Here is a 25322-nt window from a genome sequence, read left to right on the forward strand (position 1 = left end):
TCCTCGGGCTCCTGTGCCCCTGGAAGCGACCCTCGGGATGAATGTATAAGTCACGAATTTCAGCGCCTGTGCGTCCTTTCATGAAGACGCAGTTCTTTTATTAGCAGTGACCCCAGGGGGCAGGGTCCGCGGTGCAGTTAAACGACTCCCTCCTCCCTAAACAAAGGACCTGGAGGGCCGGGCGTGTAACAAAGCGCAGCGAGGGTAGCGCGTCGCTTCTCATCTCTGGGCGCCAAGAAGGTGCAAGTGGCTAGGTGCCGCTAGCCGCACCAGCCCCACCAGCCTGCGCAGAGAGTGGCAGCAACAGCCTCATTACGTGCACCCCTTCTAATCCTCTTTGTTGGTATCCTCGGTCCTCCTGTGCCCCTGGAAGCGACCCTCGGGATGAATGTATAAGTCACGAATTTCAGCGCCTGCGCGTCCTTTCATGAAGACGCGGTTCTTTTATTAGGAGTGACCTCAGGGGGCAGGGTCTGCAGTGCAGTTAAACGCTTCTCTCCTCCCTAAACAAAGGACCTGGAGGGCCGGGCGTGTAACAAAGCGCTGTGTGGGTAGCGCAGGGGCTAGCTGCGCTGGCGGTGCCAGCCAGGTGGCATCCTTCCAGGGCACCTGGCAGGGTCCAAACCTTCGCATCTGCTTCCAAGCGCACCTTAAGACACAGAATAACATCTATACAGCACTTACTACCAGCTGACGAGGCATTGAAGCGCTGTGCGGCATGGAGCACGCCACTCTTCCCTTCCTGTGGCCCCTGTGCCAATGAGGTGGCATCCTTCCAGGGCACCTGGCAGGGTCCAACCCTTCGCATCTGCTTCCAAACGCGCCTTAAGACACAAAATAACATCTATACAGCGCTTACTACCAGCTGACGAGGCGTAGAAGCGCTGTGCGGCGTGGAGCACGCCACTCTTTCCTTCCTGTGGCCCCTGTGCCAATGAGGTGGCATCCTTCCAGGGCACCTGGCAGGATCCAACCCTTCACATCTGCTTCAAAACGTGCCTTAGGACAGAGAATAACATCTATACAGCGCTTACTACCAGCTGACGAGGCGTTGAAGCACTGTGCGGCGTGGAGCACACCACTTTCTGTGCCCCTTGTGCCAGCTCTCTGCGCCCAAGCATTCCACCTGCAAGGGAACCATCAGCAGCGTGGGGTGCATGGGGTGTCCTGGGCTGGATTGGAGTCAGTAGTTCCTACTCCACTGGTGCACAGCAGGGCGCCCCGTGACACTACTACAAAAACACCACCACCGGAATAGGACTGTGAGAGTGGAACAGTCACGAGACAGAAACCTTCGCAGCAGGATTTTGTCTTTCAGAGAAAAAGTAAACAAATTAACATTGGCAAAACCAATAGGTCAAAAGCCCATAGGTCTCGTCTTTGAGGAGGTGGGCGTTCATGGGAGCACAAGGGGGATAGAAGAAGACAGCCGGAAAATACATGCACTCTCACGGGGAGCTTAACCAAAAAGAAAAGAAAATGTTCCCCAGAGGTGAGCAGCAGAAGGATACAATCTAGCATTGGAGAGTTGGTAAAGAGGCTGCGTTCCAGGAGAGGGAGGACACAAGGGGGACAAGCAGAGACAAGGAAAGCCTCGAATAAGGAGCAAGGAAAGGAGAGTTACCCTGTAAGTTCTTGGTAACCCCCGATTAGGGCCATATTTATGGCCAAGTTACCTTGCTGTGCTGCGCTGTGTGACGGGGAAAGGACCAGAATGCACCATATTTAACGTAATATTCTTGCCATTTCTTCAGAGCTGGTGGCCTTTTGTCTGCCTAGTGCCAACCAAGGCACCCTGGCTCCATGGTGCAAAGGTGCCTGCATCCCTTGAGGCGTTTTCCTCTTTCTATGTGTGCTGTTGAACACAGCACACACGAAGAGAGGAAAAAACTAACCGAAATAAACATTTCTCCTCATTACGCCTCACCTGGGGAGGTGTAGTTTTTTGCCGCATTTCAAGTCTACCACTTTTGGTAAATCTGGGAATGCGTCAACATCCATGAATGTTGCGTGGGAACACCCATGCAACACCCATGGAACGCCTCCCTGGCGCAGAGTAAGGCAACGCAGCAGTTTGCGCTGTGTTTCATTACTCGAGATTGATGAAGCCACTCAGGACCACGCAAGGTGACCTTGCGTGTCTTCATAAATCTCATTTTTAGGTCTCGCCTGGCGTTAGCAGTGCGCATGCTTTGCTCTCGCCATGCGAGGGCTTCTTGGAATCAATACAGTTTCAGAAGTCGTGTCGCTGCTCTGCCTGCAATTTTGATTTGTGCGCGTGGTTTTGCGCCATGGATTATGCAAAACACAGTGTAATGATTGCACCGGAGGCAATCATTACACTGAGGGTTGCCACCCTGTCTGCTTTTGGCCCCGCCCTCCGGGATTTGATCTTTGACTTGCAGAGGGACACGGCCTCCTTCAATTACTCGGTAAGCACTATATTTATTATTTTTTGTAAGTTACACGCGCGGTCCGCTTTAATTTTCGGGACCGCGAGCACTATATATATTATATATTTTTATTTATTTATTTATTTTTTTTAAAGTAAGCACTCTGTTATTTTTTTTAAGTTTCAGCGCGTGTTGTGTCGGGTAGGGAGGGGCAGCGGAAAGGGGGTACGGCTGCACTTCTCCTGACGACTCGCATTTTCCTTATTTATGTTTCTATTGTGCCTCTCACAGTCCCAAGCACATAGATGATGTTTTAGGAGACAGGATTGGCTGCACAGGAAAATATGAAGTGACTATGTGAGCGTTTCGTGAGATCTCATTTCTTTGCGTGCCTCAGTTATACAACTGGCATGTTTTGATTGCGGAACCATTTTCATTTCCATCCCTTAGCAAAGCTGTAAATGAGATTCAGTGCACAGCCGCAGATGGTCCTTGCCAGGGGTGGCAGATGTGCAATGTGTGTTATTGTTTTTTACTGAGTTTTATCAAACACCGTGTTACTTATATCACCTAAGACAGACTCCACAAGTCCTCAGCAGCACCACAAGGAGTGAAAGAACATATACACACAGTGTCAGACCTCAGGCTCCCTTGTGATTTGTGTGGTCTTTCATATAATGATTGTGTCTATTGTTTTTGTATGTCACTACATTCACCCAGACGTCACTGTCCACATCCTTGCGTAGCTCTTCATCCTTGTGAAGCCATACCAAGTCTTCCAGATTCATGAGTAATGTGCTGCTTCAGTATAGGCCTTTTTCTTTCAATTCTTGGAATTGTAGTCTTGTTTACTCCTAGATAAAATGGGACTACAAGATCCAGAATTCAATGTAAAACAAGCATTACATATGCAATAGGTCTCGCCTGTCATTAAGTTAAAGCAATTTGCTTTGCTTTGCTATACAATACCATTAGCAAAGCAAATGGCTTTAACTTAATCAAAGGCGAGATCTATTGCATTTTAAATGCTTGTTTGTTATGGGGGTGGAGTTTGGGAAATAGTACCTGAATTATAACACGATCAACTGACAGACATTAGGGGAGAATCAACAGATGCCAGATTACGAGGGCAGACTGAGGTGATGCTGAGTGATGCTGAGGTGGGGCTGAGGTGGTGGTGTGTTGGTGCGAAGTTGATGCAGAGTGATACTGAGGTTGTGCTGAGTGATGCTGAGTGAAGCTGAGATGATGCTGAGTGATACAGTGGTGCTGAGTTATGCTGAGTTAGTGGTGCTGCACTGGTGATCAGTCGGCGGCACTAGTCTCAGAAGCACTCCAAGCATCATGTGTGATCCTCACTACCGCGCTCCTTGGTTGTTGATAAAGCAAGTTCTGCCCATGCAGAGCAGTCTGTCTTTGTCTCTTGTGCAGAACACAACTACTGAAAACTCTCCCTCATTCCTTCGAGTCTCAGTCCGACTGGAGAGGACGGCTGACCTACTTAGGCTGCGCAGATCTTCCGCCGGGTCGCAGGATGTGCTCCTCTCCTCATACAGTAGCGGTGGTGCAGCGCTTTACTCTTTGGGGGAATCTAATCTGGTTCAGTAGCATTTTGCTGAAGATATAGCCCAAAGGATGTTTTGCGTTTCCTACTGAACCTTTGCTGCAGAGACCTGGATCCAGCCTTCGGCATCCCATGCATTGCTTCCTCTGTTCGCTGGCTATGATACTATTCCTCTATTATTCCCAGTTTGGCCTCTTAACTATTCCAAAGACTGCTTTCAGGTCTCCTTAGTCTTTCTTTTGTCTACATTGACATTGGTGTTCGGTTTGTCTCATATTATTGCTTTACTTGCAGCTGTTAAAGCGAAGCACATTCTTCGCTGTATAAATTGCTTCACTGTGTCTCTTCGCAGCACATTCGATCCCCTGTGTCCTGCTCTTTGTACTGAGCTGCGCTACATTACCTTTCCTCCTGCTTGCTCAGTAAATAGTGGCCTTGCACGGTTCCTTCATGTTAAGCAGCTCTGTGTCTGTCGCCTACTCTCCTTTACCTAAAAGGTTGATCATTTTACAAAAACACTATTAAATGTGAAGGCTTTCATTCATCACGGAAGGTTACATCCCATCAGTCTGATGTGCTAATCCAATCAAACCCAGTCACGAGGAGCTCATGGCAAGGCCCGGAGGTCTGGCTTCTCTTTCAGATGGAGGTGGAAAGCACGTTGCCTCCCAGCTGCTGGTTCAGATTTTCAGTAAGCTCAGTGGTAAGCAATGTTCGGAGTACGTACAATATAATTGGTGTTTGTTAGCCTATATCAAGCGACCCCTTCTCCTGCGTCGCACCTCATGCCCCAAGTTATCCATTGTTTTTATTCCAGACGTTAACCTGCTCTATGTTCCCTGAAATAGTGTTCACTTTATCACTGACTTTCTCAATATGCAGCTAGAAGCAATGACATTTAGAGAATGTCTTGATGTGTCTTGCTACACGGCCAGGAGGATTGGGAGTGTAGAGAAGTAGGAGAGGGAGGGGCAGGTGAAATCGTGCAATGGGCCATCGCCTACTAGACAGTGCATGCTCCGTCTGTTGCAAGACATATTGTGGACTTACCAAGCACACATAGCGGCTTGGGGCCAATTACTTACAACTGGTTGGCTTTCCGGTCTCTCTCCTTTGCCTACTTCTTATTCGTGGACCAGCTTGTCACTCTAGTGTTTTGCCCTCCCATGGAGCATTACTTCTTTGCCATCACTTTTGCGTGGTTAGCTTCTGTTTCCACTGCTTGCTTTTCAAGTGCTGCTTTTTTTTGTTGCTTAAGCGCTCTGAGAGTGCGTGTACTTTCCAGCTGTCTAACTCGTGTTCTTTCCTCCCTCCTGCAGTCTGTGTTGCTCTCCGTTCATGTACTACCCCCTGTTGGTTTCTCGCCTGTATGCTTCTCCATAGCCCGCTCCACGTTGCGGTCTCCCCTTTGCTTCTCTCTCCCCTCCCTCCACCAGACCCCCATGTTGCTTTCCCCTGACCCCATTTAAATAATAAAGCCCATAGGTCTGATTGCTTCTTTGGGAAAAGTTATTTCTGATTCCATAGGTCTGACTTGTTCATTTTCAAAATGTGCGGCAGCAGGCATTACATATTTATTTTGATAAATGCATCTTAATGTCAGTAGGCCTTTAAGCTCGGGTAATTACACTTGTTAATGCCTTTCGACAGTTATCTTATTGCCTGGAATATCACGGTTTTCCATTATAGACAAGGGGTTTGATGTTCGATTATTCTCCCACACACAATCCCAGGCCTGGAAGAGTTGCGCCGTGATGTAACTTTGTGTATATTCATAACTTCCTGTGTAGTGTTTATATGTGTATATTAAAGTACCTTTTAGATCTGGCCTGACAATGTTAGCTGTCTGCCAGGTTATTGTAATACAAAAATCATTATATAACTAAATGTAGGAAAAAAAGCTGAACAGAATTGCACCAAATTTGGCAAAACGTTAAAACTTAAAGCATGCTTATTATCATTTAGTGTAAATCCGCTGAGCTGATTTAGAGAAATTCACATTTAAATGTATATCTGGGCAATTGGTTCCGCAGAAGTCTGGCGGTACTCAAAAAAAAAAAACAAAAAAAAAAAACCAAGCATTGAAAATGCAATATATTGCGCCTTTTATTAAGGTAAAACCATTTGCTTTGCTATACAATACCATTAGCAAAGCAAATGGCTTCAACTTAATCAAAGGCGAGACCTAATGCATTTTCAATGCTTGTTAGAACTGTGTCAACTATTTAAAAGGTTGGTTAAGTGCGTGCGCATGGTAGCTGAGATTTGACGGGAAAGCGCTATGGGGTGTATACGCGACGGAGCTTTCCATCCTGTATTCCAAGTACATGTGGAAGATGCTTGCTTGTATTGTGGAAATCAAACAGTGTTGTGGGAGCGGCTTGAGAAGAGGGAGCAGCGATCTTGGAGGGATGGGGCAGCGGTCGAGCTGTTTTTTGTAAGGGGGTAGCGGAGATGGGTGGAAAGAAGCAACAATGAACAGCTTAGGGCACGGAAAAGGTCAACTCATTGATGTAAAGGTATGCGAGGCAAGTACATGACATCACACACTACAACCCATGGTGTCTAGGTAAAACCTGCACCCATGATTACAAATGAACAATAAGCACTCAGGCAACAGCGGGTGGGAGAGATCTTTTAGAGATGAGCAACAACACATGCATGAAAGGGCAGGTGAGGGCCAGCAACCACACTAATATAGAGTACTTAAACCAAAATTAAATGAGCAGTGATGGGTTAGACATGGTGCGATCACAGAACAATTACATTGCAAATAACAAGAAGCGAGGGTCCGGAGATGTTGTGGGAATGGCACGGGGAGATTAGGTGAACTGGGAACAGCGCTGTGAGCCAGCGAGCCGCGAGGAGACAGCAGAAAGAACAAGCATTTGCAATGCAACAGGTCTCGCATTTACATGAGTTTGAGCTATTGGCATTGTAAATGACAATGCCTTTTATTTATGTTTTGGTTTTTGAAACATAAATAAAACGCATGGTCATTTACAATGCCAATAGCTTAAACTCACGTAAATGCGAGACCTATTGCATTGCCAATGCTTGTTTTGTATAGTGTTTTTGGACAAGTGAGATACAGGCAGGAGATAGCCACAAATCATTCCTTGAAAGCCAAGATGTCTGCAACCCATTGTGTACAGGGAATCCTGCAGGTGTTATCACCATCACTCAAACTTTAGCTGTCACTTCCTGGTCTTCGACAGAGCCGAGCTATAAAAACAAACTCCTGCGTGCCAGCAACAATTAGGCCCCTCAAATTCAGAGCACTTCCCTAGACATGGGGCATTGCTGGGTGACACGACAGCTGAAGTGGGTGGATATAAATAACCTGTCTTCCCACATGCCTGGAAAACGCCAGGCCGCTGAGTCATAGTTAAAAAATATGAAACTTTTCCTAGCTCCTAAACACAGCACTGGATCAAAAAAATCATGAAGCCAGGCTTGCTTGAATCCAGTGGCAAAGTGAGCAAGGGACTCACGTCTGAGCATACCCTGCCAACTTATGGCGAACAAAACGGTACAAAAGGGGGTGGTGATGGACAGAGCATCAGATCCAATCAAACACTCACACCCTGTTGGCTGAAATGCCAGAAACCGGTCCTAGGAAGCTTGTTTCCGGTCCAGGGAAGGCATGGCTTGGCAGTTCGGGCTGGACTGTTCCCATGAGGCACAGGGTCAGACTGATTTGCATATGGCCATGTCTGAACTGGGGTGGCAGAGTGGGTTAAAGAACGGTGATGGATCAAACCCAGATCTGTTGACTGGGTGTGAGTGTTTGATTGGTTCTGATGCTCCGTCCATCACCACCCCCTTTTGTACCAATTCATTTAAAGGGCCACTTTTAATCTAGGCTGCAGTAAAGCAAAGGGCCCAGCCTTGGGACACGTGGTCTGTAACCAATTAGTGAGGGTGGGGTGCAGATGATCAAGCCAGGCCTCGTTTAAGATGCAAACAAGGAGCTGCGCTTAGAGGGAGTGTATAGGTGTGTGACCGCTGCATAGTGGGAGGGGATGTACCCTGTATGTATACAGAAGACTATATGCTTTAAAGAGGGTGCTGGTGTGTGTAGAGGTAACCGTGCACAAAAGGGTTGATAATCCGGTGCTGTGCGAAGTGTCTATCATAGGACCCCCAAACTCGTGTGTAGGTGTGCTGTTCATGGGCATACAGCGCGTGGAGTGCACAGAGGGTTGTACTGAGGGGGAAGTCCACCGCGCGTGCTGCCTGACCCCCGCCCCCCTGTGCCCCGGGCTGCTCGTCGGAGAGTCGTAGGAGTAGGCGCACTCGGAGCAGTAGACGCGGTCTCCGGTCTTGGGCTCGCGGATGGTGCGCATGTAGGGCACCGGCAGCTCCCCCAGGTCCGCAGACATGTCCTCGCTGGCAGGCGCGGAGTGCGCCGGCGGCTGTCCCAAGGCACCGGTCCTGTCCGGCTATTTTTACCCCAGAGCAGCAAATCACACCCCAGCTGCTCCCGGCCTGTCCGGCGGACGCGGTGACATGGGCCCTGAGGGCAACCGCGTGCGGGGCTGGGGGCTGTGCAGTGCTTAAGGGTCTTGGCGGGCTGGGGGAATGAGTACCCGAGGGCCTGTGCTTGTCATTTTTGTTTGTGGGTGCTCACGGCGGCAGGAATGCCGCAGGTGTGGGGTTGTAAATATACCAAACGGTTCAGTGCGTCAAGAGCCTGTGTTTGCTGTTTGGCGACTGTAAAAAATACGGTAAATTAAATGTTGTGACTAACTGCACCAGTGTATGTGTGTTGGACCAGTTGAAATCATTACAGGATATGAGGTAAAGGAATTGAGTTTATTCAATGAGCAGAGTTAAGCGTGCATGAGAGCCTCTTCCGCAACCGTCCCTCCCAACTGTAACTCCCCCTCCCTCCCCGAACATTCCCAACCCCAACATTCTATAGCTAGACCAAATAAACAAGCGCGGTCCCGAAAGTGAAAGAGGACCGTGCTGCAGCCGGAGCATGGGGATCTCTTGTCTTTATGGGGCCATGTGTTTCTAAATTATAAACACATGGCCCCATGAAGATAAGAAAGTGCTTTGCGACAGCAGTAAAGCAGGCGAGCCAGTCCGGCTCACAGGCGAAAGGGCGTCCACCAAAAAGCCTCATTTCCAATGGCTGGCCACCGTTTAGCATAAACGGTGACGCCAGACAATGGAAATGAGGGGCGGGGCTTAAAGCCCTTTTCTTAAACCCCTTGATCAGAATATATCTCGCGAGGCGAGCAGCGCATGCGCTGCTACGCCACGCGAGACCTAAAAAGCAGTGCACTGAAGCAAAACATATGGCCAACAGTGAAAGCATGCACATAGCAGGGTCAGTCACCAGGTTAAACAAAACAGCCCAAAGGAGGGACAAATGTATACCATTCACGATAACAAAGGAATTTGAAAAGGCAGACAAAAGAACCAATGGAAAGCGCTGTGTGTGTTAAAAAGCCCATAGAGTGAATACCACGTCTCGAGGACAGCGGATGTGAGCTGTCTGAGCTCAACCGAAAATAACCCCACACCCTGGGAGAAAACTCCCAGGGTGCCAGGCGCATTATTCTTTGTGCTTTTCAAAAAACAATCTCCCATGTTAGGGGTTTGTTTGTGAAAAACAAAGAAGTCTGTTAAGTGACCGCATACAATATGGCGGCCAATCAGAGAACTTATGGTGTTTTCAAAAAAGCCATTGTGGCAGTGAACTTTTTCACAGAAGGCAAAGAGATCTCTGCCAGAATGATGAGATCTTTAAATATGGGAGGCTGCAGTTCACCCAGGCAGTGGATTGCATGCCTCTACTGCCCTGATGTAGGCAGTGAAAAATCCTTAAAATGTTACCAGACCAGCAGGTCTAGTGGCTTAAATGATCTACTCGGCCTAATTGTAATGCTCTTGACCCATAAACTGGTCTTAAATTGGGTGATCCTAGGAAAATAATGTATTTCATTGAGCCTCCTTTTCTTCATTATTACTTATGAGAACACCTTCAAATATGTGAATTTGGCATGTCTGCAGTACAAAAGTACTCTTGTTCACTAGACTAACAGTTCATGCTATATAGAAGTATCTACCCCACATATAGGGTACACATGACCTAACTTGCCTCTTAATTCATCAAGAGAATTGTCAACAGGATGGGGCAGGAATGTTTCTCAGTTCATGTTTGAAAACTCTCACTGTTAATAAATATATTACTAAAGCAAGTTGTGATACCACACTGTCATTTATACACACCACATTTTCCACTGAAATGGACACAAAATATCCCACATACATGCAGTTTTACTGATAAAACCATATAATGTACAAATGATAATGTGTGGAGATCGGGTTACAGCAAATATGTATCATTTCTATTTCACCAAATAGAGTGTTCTGATTTGTTTTGATCCTATTAAAATATGTTTCCACACTTGAGAATTACAAAAAAATGTCCTTTCCTAAGGGCCGATTTATTTTAAAATATTTGCACAGTTAATTTCCAAGCTATTAAAATGCTGTGTGTTAGAAACAAAATGACATCCTGTAGCCTTTCATTTCACTCTTGTTGTACCCAAGCATGATTGTCAGACAGTTTACCTTTACAAAACCCTCTAATTTCGCAGTCAGAGAGAGAAAAGTAAACAACAATTTCCACGAAAAAAAAAGAAGCAATTTGTAAGAAGACATCAGCTGACATTTGATATCTGTCTTTCAACACACAACAAATGTGACAAGATAAACAAGCATTTACAATGCAATAGGTCTCGAATTCACGTGAGTTTGAGCTATTGGCATTGTAAATGACAATGCCTTTTATTCATGTTTTGGGTTTTAAAACATAAATAAAAGGCATTGTCATTTACAATACTAATAGCTTTAACTCTCGCAAATGTGAGACCTCTTGCTTTGTAATGAAGGCCCTTCTCGACTGATTGTTAGATTGTAAATATCGGAGAAAGAGACCGGCCTGCGATGTCTTCAAACTAGAGATAAATAGTGCCGTGCCTTCAAACTAGAGATAAATAGTGCCGTGAAGAAGATATGCAAGTGTTGTAAATTACACAGACACATAGTGTGAAGTGAGAGTTACATATGATCCGAGCTATAAACACTAACAAAGCGCTCCAACACCTTTTGCTCAGTGATTACACTGTCGCGGCTCAGGAGGAAGAGCGGGGGGGGGGGGGCTTGTTTCTGCCCTCTCTGTGATTTGAGTGTGCAGTGTGGCATTGCGTAATGTCATTGCTATCTTTGGCCTAATAAAAAACACTCCAACTGTAGTAAGGCCCTGGCTTCACCTCCTGGTGCAGGCGGGCTGTGCTCTATGGCAGGCATGGAGGGAGGGAGGATCTCGGCTGCAGCTCCGGCCTCGTACCGTGCCCCTGCAATTACTAGTGAGCGAGAGGTGGTGAGGTGGCGGTACTGGTGGTGGTGGTGATATTGGTGGTGGCATTGGTGGTAGCGGTATTGCTGGCAGTATTGGTGGTATTGATATTGGTGGTGGTATTGGTACTGATATTGGCGGTGGCAGTATTGGTAATAGTGGTGGGGTAAGGGTACTAGTGGTATTGGTGGTGGCATTGGTGGTGGCATTGGTGGTAGTGGTATTGCTGGCAGTATTGGTGGTATTGATATTGGTGGTGGTATTGGTACTGATATTGGCGGTGGCAGTATTGGTAATAGTGGTGGGGTTAGGGTACTAGTGGTATTAGTGGTGGTATTGATGGTGGCACTGGTGTTGATGGAGGTATTGATGGTGGTGGTATTGGTGGTGGTGGTATTGGTGGCAGTATTAGTGTTGCTGGTATTGGTGGCGGTATCTGTGGTGGTGGTATTGATGGGGATATTGGTGGTGGTGGTATTGGTAGTAGTGGAGGTGGTACTAGTGGTGGTGGTATTTGTGGTGGTATTGCTGGTGGTGGTATTGGTGGTGGTGGTGGTATTGCTGGTGGTATTGCTGGTATTGGTGGTGGTATTGGTGGCGGTGGTAGTATTGGTGGTGGTGGTATTTGTGCTGGTATTGGTGGTAGTGGCAGTGGTATTGGTGATGGTGGTATTGGGGGTGGTGGTAATGGTGCTGGTATTGGTGGTATTGGTGGTAGTTGTGATGGTATTGTGGTGGTTGGTGGGGTATTGGTGGTGGTACTGGTGGCGCTGGTATTGGTTGTGGTGGGGCTACTGGTGGTGGTGGTATTGGTAGTACTGGTGGTGGTGTCAGTATTGGTGGTACTGGCGGGTGGTGGTGGTATTGGCGGGTGGTAGGTGGTGGTGGTATTGATGGTATTTGTGATGGTATTGCTGGTGGTATTGGTGGTGGTGGTAGTGGTGGTATTGGTGCTAGTATTGATGGTGGTGGTATTGGTGATGGTATAAGTGGTGTTGTGGTGTTGGTATTGGTGGTGGTGGTATTGGAATTGGCTGTGGCGGTGGCATTCGTATTGGCGGTGATGGTATTGGTGGTGGTAGTATTGGTGATGGTGATATTGATGGTGGTGGTATTGGAGGTGGTACTGGTAATGGTGGTATTTGTGATGGTATTGGTGCGGGTTGTATTGCTGGTGGTATTGGTGGTGGTGGTATTGTGATGGTATTGGTGGTGGTAGTGGTATCGGTGGTGGTGGTATTAGTACTGGTTGTGGTGCTATTGGTGGCGGTGCTATTGGTGGCGGTGCTATTGGTGGCGGTGCTATTGGTGATTGGTGGTATTGTCGTGGTGGTAGTGGTACTAGTGGTATTGGTGGTGGCATTGGTATTGGTGATGGTGGTATTGGTATTGGCGGTGGCATTGGTATTGCTGGTGGTGATATTTGTGGTGGTATTGTGGGTGGTGGTATTGGTGGTGGTGGATTTGGTATTGGTGGTGGTGGTATTGGTTGTGCTACTGGTGGTGGTATTGGTGGTGGTTGTGGTGGTATTGGTGGTATTTGCGATGGTGATTGCATTGGTGGTGGTATTGGTGGTGGTACTGGTGGTATTGGTAGTGGTGGTATTGGTGGTATTTGTGATGGTATTGGTGGAGGTAGTGGTATTGGTGGTGGCTGTGGTAGTATTGGTGGTGGCTGTGGTATTGGAGGTATTTGCGATGGTATTGGTGTTGGTGGCATTGGTGATGGTGGTGGTATTGGTACTGGTGGTGATGGTGGTGGTATTGGTGGTGGTGGTATTGGTAGCGTAATTGGTGGTGGTGGTGGTAGTGTTGGTGGTATTAATATTGGTGGTGGTTGTGGTATTGGTGGTAGTGATGGTGGTGGCGGCATTGGTGGTATTGGTGGTGGTGGCGGCATTGGTGGTTGTGGTATTGGTGGTGGTGGTATTTGTGATGGTATTGGTGGTATTGTGATGGTGGTATTGGTGGTGGTGGTGGTGTTGTTATTAATAAAATAGGCTTTTGAAAACAACCCGTCAGGTGGCTTAATGCAGATGACATTTAACATGGATGTGCTGCTGTCAGCTTCATAACCATCAACATACGATTATGTGCTACCTGGAATTAACATGACTTGATCCGCTAATCATTTTTAAATCCATTTTGCTTGGAGGGGTTGAAACAGACACAAGATAATGCTGGGTTAACGTGATTGAAAGCAGGCGCCCGTGTTACGGGGGGGGGCTGTGCTGCTTAAATAAACACAACAGTTTCAACTAAAGGAGCGCATGTCAGGTATGCAGTAAGAGAAACTCAATTAAATAAATAGTGCTTACAGACTAAATAACAGGTCCCATGTAACAACCGAAGTAAAGGGGCCAGTAATCATGGGAGGTTGCACAAGAAGACAAGGCGTACTAAGGAGGGACTAACAAACCTATTAACGAATATAAGGCAGCCTTTACTAAAGACAATGACACAAGCCAATGAAAAATATGGGCGGAGAGTGGGCGCAGCTTCTCACCCATACTCTACTACAGCAGTCTCGCAGAGCGAGCAGCAAATGCGCGCTGCCGTTAGGCTCGACCTAAAAAATATTAAAAGGCATGCTTATTACTAATTCAATTTCTGCATGAACAGAATACCTGTTCTTTGCCAGCCAGAGCTGTCTTGCTAGAATGGGGCAGTTGGCCCTAAAAATAGCTGCCTGAATAAAATGTGACTTGCTATAGAGAATGTGCAAGTAGATTTTTAGATGTTTGCGGCAGGATGGCATGCAGCACGCCAAACACAAAATAATCCCATCTGTCACCACACATGCCAACACTGATCCATATTTCATTCTCGCGTGGGTTCTGCGCCACTGCATGCCATTACTTCAGCCACCATCACTTCTACAAGTTATGGGTCCTAATAATAAAGGCATTTGTAGTACATGAATTATTACTCCTGTAGTACTCTTTTAAGGTACTTTTAAATGCCTTTGTGAATTGGTCTCCAAACAACTGAAATAATATTAATTTGAAATATCTCAAGAATATTCATATAAAATAAGTATAAATAGAAATGTTTTTTCACTCTTTGTACTTTTCCTAATAGGGAGTTGGACGCTTCGGGGCCAAATCACAAAAGTCATGTAAGAATACATAAAAGAGTAGTTCCTGTAGTTCCACTTCCAGTACTCAAACACTTTTGGGTCTTGACCTATTACTTTTACTAATACGTTTAACTACCATTACCTTCCTACCAGCGACTGGGAGGCAGAATTACAAACAAAACAAACAATGAGCTAGTCAGAAAATTTGAAGCAGGCATCAGCAGTTCACCTCCTTTCAGTATACATGCACATCACAGTTTAATAAGATTTTGGGCTTGAAGGGGATTTTTGGACTGTGCAACACCCGTAGATAACAGAGTTCACAAAAAGTTTTTTATATTATTTTTTCTATCTTTCTCGGTCTTAAAATATCCTTCAGTGCAGTTCAAGTATAAACAGTTGTCCACCTTTCTACCACCTATTGGCTCCTTGAACGCCTCCAGATGCTGGCATGCATGGTTTAATCCCACTTATTATTGCCCACTCTCTAATGTCAGATTTTCAAGGTATCCGACACTTCATATCTTCACATCAGTTATCACTTCTATATCTACAATGATTCCTCTCTTTCGAGACGAAGGAACGTGGCTCAGAAGCATAGGATCACTTTTAGGCTGTCTTCATGCCCTATTTGTTCTATCAATATTGGATTTCAATACATTGACAGTCCTACAAGTCTTGACAAGAAAATGCATTAATACCATAGGAATAACTAACCTATGTCTTAAAAAAGACTTACACACCCTCTGTTATTTCCTTGGGCCATGATAAGTCTAACGCAACACGTTATTCAAAACTTGGCAGCCGGACTGTTGCTAGGCATCTCTCAAAAAGACCAGATCTTAGGAGATCTTCTCAAGCTCCACATTCATAACAGGTTTATTTTGAAATCTCTCTGTGTCTGTTTCCGGGCAATCTGTCTTACTGGCCAATTTTTTCTTTGTTTGTGGTTCAAGAGGTGTAGCCCCCAGAAGTTTGTGCATCACCAATCGCCTCTATTGGGATTCTCTTAGGTCGCTGTGAGGCGCAAAGACAGAAACTTTTTTCTATCTGACTGCAAAAATGTAAAATGTGCATGCTTTGCACATTCGCACATTTGTTTACTGTCAAAGTACCAAATGTTTACTATTTTTCGGTATTCATGAAGGTAAATGTAAAGTTACTTCTAGTAGTAAAGTTACTAGTAGCAACTTACCTTTGTGAATACGGAAAAGTAGTAATGTTAGACTTCTGGTCCAAATTATACTTTGATGTAACTTTACCTTTGTGAATTGGGCCCTTTCTCTCTTTGTATATGTACTTTTCAGATGCCCCCTGCATTTAGACCCTCTATTAGCGCTGGGATTCCTGCTACGCCACTGATGGGCGTAGTAAATTGAGTTTCATTCATCCATGACAGAGGGCTGCAACACATATGTTTAGGTTTTCGCCAGGTGCTACAGCCATAATGTTATTTAATTAGTAACAACAATATTTTCTTGAAAATAAAACCGGTCAATGTTTCTTTAGAGGCACCTGGGATTGTTTATCATGGCAGCGGAGCACAGGAGTGTCCGCAGATGACATCAGTGTTAGAATCTTGTTGGACTGAGCTCACAACAGAAATAGGGGTTATGATCGATTGTATTTATGTAGATCTAAGTAAACGACATACCAGGCTACCACAGAACATTCATAATGTGGTCATGGTGCCGAAGCAAATTTCTCCACTGTTTAAAGCTCTTAACAAGACATTCATTCATACCAGCTTCTTAGAAGGAGCCACGCTGCAGTCACAAAAACCATACTCTCGTTTTTTAAAAAAAAAGTGTGTGCCCTTGTCTCATCTCATTTAATTGTGTGTTGCGTGCACATACATTTGTGTTATCAACACATGGAGACCCCATTGAAGACAATGGAGCTTACCCAGGGCTTTAAGTGGGATGACAAATCTAGGAGTAGGGGGTTCACAAAGAAGCGTGGGCAGTGTAATTAAGGGTGTGGCTCAAAAACAATTAAGCTAAAAATCTGTGCTTAGCTTAGTTGGCCGCCCGACTGGTATTTTGCTCTGTCATTGCATCCAAATATATAATAAAACAAGTAACATTATACCTACAAGAAGCCAGGACTGTTGGCTTCGCCAATGGTTGTTGGTTGCATAAGATAAATAAGCAACAACTATGGCTTCGGTGTATACAATATTGAAAATCCTTCAGTTCTGAAATGACGAGACTGTGTTTAGGAACTTTAACGGGTCTCTTTGAAGTTACCTCAAAGGCAGTGAAGGGTGGCACGTTATCTTTTTTCCACCCTGAGGGTGAGGGCAACAATGGAGAGCCTGATAGGTACCCGTCTCAGCACCTGCTATTTAGGACCGGCCCACCTGAAGCCTTGGGGTGCCCAAGCAAATGGAGGGTGAATAGGGTATGGAGGGAGGGTGGCCCCACTGTGGGAGGCGTGTGGCTTGTCAGAAGGGTGAGATGGAGTGTACCACATCCCAGATCAGCACACGCCTAGGAGCCGCCTCTGCTCACGTCGGTGAGATCCAGTTTGTGACTTTAGAAAGGAGAGCCTTGGAACCAGGGCAGGGCTCGAGAAGGGTCTGGGGGTCCTTGCTGTGATGAATGCTGGGTGTGTTTAATGACAGCAGCAGGAGCTGCAGCTTTAGGTCACCTCGTGTTCACCTGGTGCCCATGCCTCAGAACCACCGGCATCTGAAGTGCAGCTTGGTCCCCTGGAGAGCACACGGACAAGGCACGCGCCTCAGAGGCACAGGGACCTGAAGTGTCGCTTGGTCCCCTGGAGAGCACACGCCTCAGCGCCACCGGCATCTGAAGTGTCGTTTGGTCCCCTGGAGAGCACACGGACAAGGCACGCGCCTCAGAGCCACCGGCATCTGAAGTGTCGTTTGGTCCCCTGGAGAGCACACGGACAAGGCACACGCCTCAGAGCCACCGGCATCTGAAGTGCAGCTTGGTCCCCTGGAGAGCACACGGACAAGGCACGCGCCTCAGAGGCACAGGGACCTGAAGTGTCGCTTGGTCCCCTGGAGAGCACACGTGCATGCTGTGTCGGTGGATTATTAAAGGGGCGCTATACCCAGAGAGGCTGCTCACTGTGTTACATTGGTCCGGGTGTGAGTGGAGGTTGTTAAAAGTAAACATCATTAAACACGCACTGCTCACTCAGTCCAACCCCTAGCGCCGGAGGGTTCCTCGCAGAATGGTGCCCACCTTGCCTGCATCCTGCTGGGGCATCCCTTCCCTGATCTCCATTGCAGATCCACTGGGCAGGGGATGGAGCTGCAGCTGCCACCGTAGCTGGGTGAGTGCCCGAGTCGCAGGGACGCCGCACCTGCCGCTGACCCCACAAGCAGCACCTCTCAACTCCCAGGACAGCGGTTCTGCTCTGCGGACTGGAGGCTGAATCCATGCGCTAACGCGTATGTGCAGGAGAGGGACACAGCGCTGATGCGCATGCTCACGGAGAGAAGTCAAGAAGCACCGCCCTGGCTCCAAGTACCGAGGCTGAACCCATGCGCCAGAGCGCATGTGCGACAGGGGAACACTGTACTCATGCGCATGCTCAGGACGAGGCGTCAAGCAGCCCCGACACGGCTCCCAGGACAGCTTTGCTATGCAAGCTGGAGGCTGCATCCATGCTCCGAACCGCATGCGCATAATAGGAACACTGCTCCTACGCGCCTCCTCAGAGCGCCTGATCTCTTCTGCACTAGGGGAAGGTACAGTCTACAGACCGGAAGTGGCAGACACTGAGCTCCATAGTAGGCTCACGCGCCGTCCTGTCCAGGAAGCCTGCGAGTGCAAGGACTCGGCCGTGCCCCAGGGATCCGAATGAGTGTTTTTAGGTCTCCCATATCCCCGTTCATTTTGCTTCTTTTCGCTCCCATCCCTGTGCTGCCGTCTGTGTTCATCTCCCTCCACCCGCCCTCATTTCTGTTTCTTCTCCCTCTATCGCCCGTCCAGTTTCTCCTCCCCCTGTTATTTGTTTATTTCTTTGAAAAGTTTTATATAGCGCTGTGTAAAGACGGGTTCCAAACCGTAGTTGAATAAAATAGTTTTATTCTTAAGTTGCAGATAAATAAACCCACCAGTGCGGATAACAGAGACCCTCCAGCACCGGTCAGTACAGAACACGAAGTGAAGTACAAACATTCTTTTACAGTAACTAAGCAACCTGGAACAGACCTACATCATGCTCCTGACATCAGGGCATTCCAACCAACTAGCTACTAATTAAAAAGACACCACACAACATGTCCCCTCTTTTTTTTTTTTTTTAAATAAAACCCAATAAAACAAATAAAGAAAACAAAAGAAAAACAAATCATTTTAAAACAAAATCTTCGAATTTTTTAGGTAATTTCACAATCCTTTTTACAGGAGCCTCAAAAGAAACCCCCTCAGGAATCAACTCCTCAGAAGAAGAAATATTATGAGGATCAGAAACAGTCACATCAAAACATGACTTGGAAGTATTATCAGAAGAAGTACTAGCTACATGTGTACTATCAACAGAGTATGAAAGATTAGGAACACATGCACCTTTATCGTTGGAAGATCCTACATCCCAAAAAGACTCATCTGCGTCAGGTGCATTAAACAACTTTTCTTGCCCAGGTTTAAGAAGAATTATAGAACTCTTATTCCACCACCCTCTTTCATGTAAAAGAACAGCAGTTTCAGAGACATTAATTACTTGCACAGGAGCAGAAAATCTAGACACACCTTTGCGTGGCAGACCAGGATTAACTATGCGTACCCAATCACCAACACTAACGTCCTTCAATCAGTGACACTTATAAAGCGCGCTACATACCCGTAGGGTCTCAAGGCGCTGGGGGGGGGGGGGGGGGTGCCGCTACTGCTCGAACAGCCAGGTTTTCAGCTTCTTCCTGAAGGAGAGGTGGTCTTGGGTCAGGCGCAGGTCGGTCGGGAGGGAGTTCCAGGTCTTGGCGGCCAGGTAGGAGAAGGACCTTCCTCCTGTAGTCGCTCTTCGGATGCGGGGGACGGCGGCGAGGGCGTGGTTGGCTGATCGGAGGTGGCGTTTGGGAGCGTAGAAGTTGACTCGGCTGTTGAGGTAGCTCGGGCCTTGGTCGTGTAGGGCTTTGTGTGCGTGGGTGAGGAGGCGGAAGGTGATTCTTTTGTTGATGGGGAGCCAGTGAAGGTCTCTCAGATGTCCGGAGATGTGGCTGGTTCGTGGGATGTCGAGGATGAGTCTGGCTGAGGCGTTCTGGATCCGCTGGAGTCTCTTCTGGAGCTTGGCGGTGGTACCGGCATAGAGGGCGTTGCCGTAGTCCAGTCGGCTGGTGACGAGGGCCTGGGTGACGGTCTTCCTGGTCTCGGTGGGGATCCACCAGAAGATCTTCCGTAGCATGCGTAGGATGTTGAAGCACGCCGAGGAGACGTTGTTGACTTGCCTGGTCATGGAGAGGGAGGAGTCCAGGATGAAGCCCAGGTTTCGTGCATGGTCTGTCGGTTTGGGTGCGGTGCCCAGGGCGGGAGGCCACCAGGAGTCGTCCCAGGCGGAGGGTGAGGAGCCCAGGATGAGGACCTCCGTCTTGTCCGAGTTCAGTTTCAGGCGGCTGGTCGTCATCCACTCGGCTACCTCTTTCATCCCTTCGTGCAGGTTGGCTCTGGCGGCGGCGGGGTCGTTGGTCAGGGAGAGGATCAGCTGGGTGTCGTCGGCGTAGGAGATTATGCTGAGGTTGTGTTTGCGTACGATGGCCGCAAGGGGGCTCATGTAGACGTTGAAGAGGGTGGGGCTCAGAGATGATCCTTGGGGGACGCCGCAGATGACTTCGGAGGCCTCTGACTTGTACGGTGGTAGGCGGACTCTCTGTGTTCTTCCGTCGAGGAAGGAGATGATCCATTCCAGCGCCTTGTCCTGGATTCCGATGTTGCTGAGGCGCCGTACTAGGGTGCGGTGGCAGACCGTGTCGAATGCCGCGGAGAGGTCTAGGAGGATGAGGGCAGCTGTTTCTCCATTGTCCATCAGGGCTCGGATGTCATCGGTGGCGGCGATGAGGGCGGTCTCGGTGCTGTGGTTGGCTCGGAAGCCGGACTGTGAGGGGTCGAGGGATCCGTTCGTCTCGAGGAAGGCGGCCATCTGCTTGTTGACGGTCTTCTCGATGACTTTGGCTGGAAACGGGAGGAGCGAGATGGGGCGGTAGTTCTTGAGTTCGGTGGGGTCCGCTGTGGGTTTCTTGAGTAGAGCGCTGAGTTCGGCGTGCTTCCAGCTCTCAGGGAAGGTGGCGGTGTCGAAGGATGTGTTGATGATGTCTCGCAGGTGGGGTGCGATGACGGCGTCGGCCTTGTTGAAGACGTGGTGGGGGCAGGGGTCGGTCGGTGATCCGGAGTGGATGGAGTTCATCGTGCGGATGGTGTCTTCGGTGCTGATCGGGGTCCAGGCGTGGAGGGTGGTGGTGGGGGGTGGTTGTTCGGTCATGGTGTGCGTTGGTTGGTTGTTGAAGCTGTTGTGTATGTCCGCGATCTTGTTGTGGAAGTATGAAGCGAGGGAGTTGCAGAGGTCTTGCGATGGGGTGATGTCGTTGTTTCCTGCGCTGGGGTTGGAAAGCTCTTTCACGATGTTGAAGAGTTCCTTGTACTTGGTCCTGTGTATTTCATCATGATAAACCTTATTTTTAGATGCAGCCTCATCTAAACAATCTTTCACCTTATCAACAGTTTTCTCAAAATCTTTATGAACATCTAATTCAAATGATGGTGAAACTAGAGTACAACACCCTCTTCCTCTCATCAAATAAAAGGGAGAAACTCCCGTCACCGAATGCGGCACGGTATGATATGCCCGAATCTTCTCATTAAGAAAATCAAACACATTCTTCTTACTCTCCAAAGCACATTGAATACCATCCTTGACAAACCTATTAGCCCTCTCCACTTGACCATTGGCTTTTGGACAATATAAAGGAGCACGCTCAGCTCTAATGCCACACTTTTTTAAAAAGGAAACCATTTTAGATGAAACAAACTGGACACCATTATCAGACATAAGTATCCTAGGAAAACCCTCAATAATAAACACTTTATCTAGAAACATAATCACTTCATCAGTGTTGGGATGTTCCACAAAAGTGTGGTAAATCCATTTAGAAAAATTGTCAATTAACACAATAAGAAATCTGTGTTGTCTTCCTAAGATGTCATAAGGACCTGAAAAGTCAATGGATACCTTCTGCCAAGGACCCTTAGGAGTTTCCTGTAAACCAATGGGCTCAGTGGAAACCTTGTAATGCTTATCAGAACGAACACAAACAGCACAAGCATCCACAAATCTCTCCACTGAAGCATCCATACCTGGCCACCAATAATGTTGTCTAAGAGCTCTCTTAGTTCCAGAAACACCATTGTGACCAAGATGAGCTAATTCTATTAGCCTATTCCTGAGACCCACAGGGGGAACTAACACACTATGTCTGACCAAAAATCCATTTTCAACACTAAGTTCACTTGAGATTTGTGCAAAACTGTGTAACCCCGCTTCAAGATTCCTGAAAGGAGGCCAACCACGGATCAAAAAATCTTTCACTTTGTTAATCAAAATGTCTTCACTATAAAATTTGACCCAATCGGCTTCAGAAATTTTTCCTTCACAACTGTTAAACACATCCACCAAAGCAACTACACATTCATGATTATCTACAAAGGAATCATCAGTGACATTTTCAGCAGGTAATCTAGACAAACAGTCTGCAGTGATGTTTTTCCCTCCAGAAATATGCTCAATCTTAAAATTAAATTCTTGTAACCTAGCAATAAGTCTAATGAGTCTGGAAGAAGCATTGCCAGAACGTACACCATCCATCATAAACACTAAAGGTTTATGATCAGTGATCAACCTGAATGATTTTCCCCATAAAAAGTTCTTGAACTTTTCTACAGCCCACACGCACGCCAGCGCCTCCCTTTCAATCGTACTGTAATGAAGCTCAGCACCTTTCAAGGCTCTAGAAATAAATGAAATGGTTCTTTCCTTACCGCCTACAAATTGAGTGAAAACAGCCCCAAGACCAATAGAACTGGCATCAACAGTTACTACCGATTCTCCACAGGGATCAAACGTTTTTAAAGCAGGAGCTCTAGAAATGAGCTCTTTAACCTTTACAAAAGCCTTGTCATGATCTTCAGACCAAACAAAAGACACTCCTTTCCTAAGCAATTGTCTCAAAGGCTCAACAACTAAAGCATAACCCTGTACAAACTTAGCATAATATTCCCCAAGTCCTAAAAAGGACCTCAGAGAATCTTTATCATATGGCTTAATGGCATTGTTGAGAGCACTGATCAAATCAACTTTAGGAGAGATGCCCTCCCCTGAAATTTTGTATCCTAAATAATCAATTTCTTTCACAAAAAATTTGCACTTTTCTTTGCTAACAGTCATGCCTCTTTCTTCTAATTTGGTAAGAACATTGCCTAATAAAGAATTGTGTTCTTCGTGAGACTTAGCAAAAATAAGTATGTCATCCTGAAAAGCCTGTACCCCTACTAGATCTTGAAACAATACATCCACTAATTTTTGAAAAACACTAGCAGCAGACGCTAGTCCGAATGGCATACGCAAAAATCTATAGACTCCAAAAGGAGTTACGAAAGCAGTCAAGTCTTTTGATTCTTCATCCAGCACTACTTGATGATACGCAGAATTGAGATCAATGATAGAAAAATATTTGGCATTATTGACAGCCATGAGTAATTCTTGAATCCTTGGGAGCGGATGACTGTCAATAATAATGTTCTTATTGAGTGATCTCAAATCAATACATAACCTTAAATCACCATTTTTTTTAAGTGCGATCACAATAGCCGAAATCCACTCAGAACTATTAGTGGTTTCAATAATGCCCTCAGAACAAAGATTGTCCAAATGCTCTTTGAGTTTTTGACGAACCCCTAAAGGTACCATGCGTACTTTATGCTGTACAGGAATAGCACCCTTTTTCAATTTAATGTGATGCATGAAACCTTTTACCTGACCAACTTTATCAGCAAAGACAGCAGTATGTTTAGATAAAATACTATCAGTGTTACAATCATGTGATGAAATCTGATTCACAGTAATATCACGTAATCTAATAGGAGTATCAGTACCTGGACATAACATTATCCCTAATTTGCCCAGATCAAACCATCCAACAATATTCTTACCATTGACCGCAACATAAATTTTCGTGAAAATGCAGCGTCCTTGAAAATTAAGTTTTTCTTCAAAAAAACCCAACATTTCAATATCAAAATTACCAAACGCTTTAGGATTGACGTCAGTGGCACAAAGTTGTATACCTGTCCATTTTTTCTCAAAGGTAGAATCAGATAAGACAGTAATGGGAGAGCCAGAATCAGCCATTACCTCAAGAATGACATCACCTATAAGAACCTCTCCTAGAGGTGCTTTAAACCCAACATTTATCATGTTAACATCACAAAGGGGATCATACAAAGTGATGATCATATTTTCCACATCATTAGTAACCTCATTTACCGAGTTTACTGTTAAACTGGTGTTACTGGTAGAGGAACCAGTCCTTACATTTTTGCAAACAGTTTGAAAGTGACCAACCTTATTGCATTTGGTGCATCTTCTCTTAATGGCAGGACACTCCAAACTATAAGCAAGATGAAACCTGGATCCACACCTATAACAACAAGGTTTACTAGACTTTTGCACAATGTTAGGCTTAAACACTTTTTTACCCACTTGAATGGCACACACAGGAGTATTGACTGGACTCTCTTCCGAAGATAATACTTTAGATGATCGTATAGATCTTTCGATACCTTTGGCAATATCAATAACCTCAGAAAGTGTGGGGTTTCGACAAGCCAATAATCTCTCTTGTATCTTTTTAGATTCACAATTAAAGACAAACTGATCTCTTATGCAAATATCCACACTTGCACCAAAATCGCAATTTGCAGCCAGGACTCTTAAAGCTGCTACATACTGTTCAACTGTCTCATCAGCAAATTGCTTTCTCTTATTAAAAGCATGACGTTCAATTAAAATGCTAGGTTCTTCAATAAACTGTTTTTCCAACCTAGCGACAGCTTCTTTGAAAATGTCCCAAGAATCACCTGCCCCTGCAGGTGCTGCGATAGGAGTTAAATTTTCAAAAATCTCAATGGCAGCTGGACCTAAATAAGTAAAAAGAAGCGCATGTTTTCTATCAGCTGGAAACTTTTTCCCATCAATGGCTACAATATAATTTTCGAAAGATTTGTACCATTTCTTCCAAGTCAAAGTAGGATTTCCTGGAGCACTCAAAAATATTGATGGTTGATTACACAATTGAGAAGATGCCATAGTGGGAAGATTAAAGTTTCACAAAGTGTATTCCAGGAAAAAAAACGAAAACAAATGTATGAAAAGAAAGTTCAAAAAATTCACATCAATGTTAAATATGCAGACCAACAGTAAATTATACATAAGAATGTATAATAATGAAATAAAATCGAACCAGTACCTTTCAGTAAAATATTGCCAAAGGAATAATATTCCGTTGAAAAAATATAGCCAAAAGAGTAATAATCCGTTGAGAAAAAATGTCAGAAAGGTGTCAAACTTGTGAAAAGCTTAGCGCGACTGCCGATACGATGAGGAAGTACTCAAATAGCTTATAACTCGACACGCTGCTTGGACGAAGTATTCAAAAAAACAAATTTTCTCCCAATTCAAAATGGCCGCCACGAACGTCACCTTACGTCAATGCCTTCATCAGGCGGTGGAGCTTGTTTTTTCCGCGTGAACAGCTGACGTGAGCAGGGAAGACGTGACGGACGTCACCAAGGAGAATGGAGGCTCGAGCACAAACGGCTTCGCAGATCAACCGTCACTCAGAGCTTAAAGGTAATTTTTACCTGTTAAAATAATTCAGGAATGAAGCGC

The 25322-nt window shown here is 46.1% G+C and overlaps 1 protein-coding gene across 1 annotated transcript in view; it reads right to left on the bottom strand.

The window, feature by feature from the left end:
• LOC146813426 (uncharacterized) overlaps positions 1 to 17899 on the bottom strand; it is a 125834-nt gene extending 107935 nt beyond the window's left edge. Inside the window, exon 1 of the mRNA XM_085620192.1 lies at positions 17627 to 17899. Within this exon, the coding sequence (XP_085476318.1) occupies positions 17627 to 17668 (42 nt within the window). The 5' untranslated portion in view covers positions 17669 to 17899. The remainder of the gene's footprint in view (positions 1 to 17626) is intronic.
• Between the last annotated feature and the right edge of the window lie 7423 nt (positions 17900 to 25322).

The sequence above is a fragment of the Triturus cristatus genome, chromosome 7 (assembly GCF_964204655.1).
Source record: "Triturus cristatus chromosome 7, aTriCri1.1, whole genome shotgun sequence".
NCBI classification, from domain to species: Eukaryota; Metazoa; Chordata; class Amphibia; order Caudata; family Salamandridae; genus Triturus; species Triturus cristatus.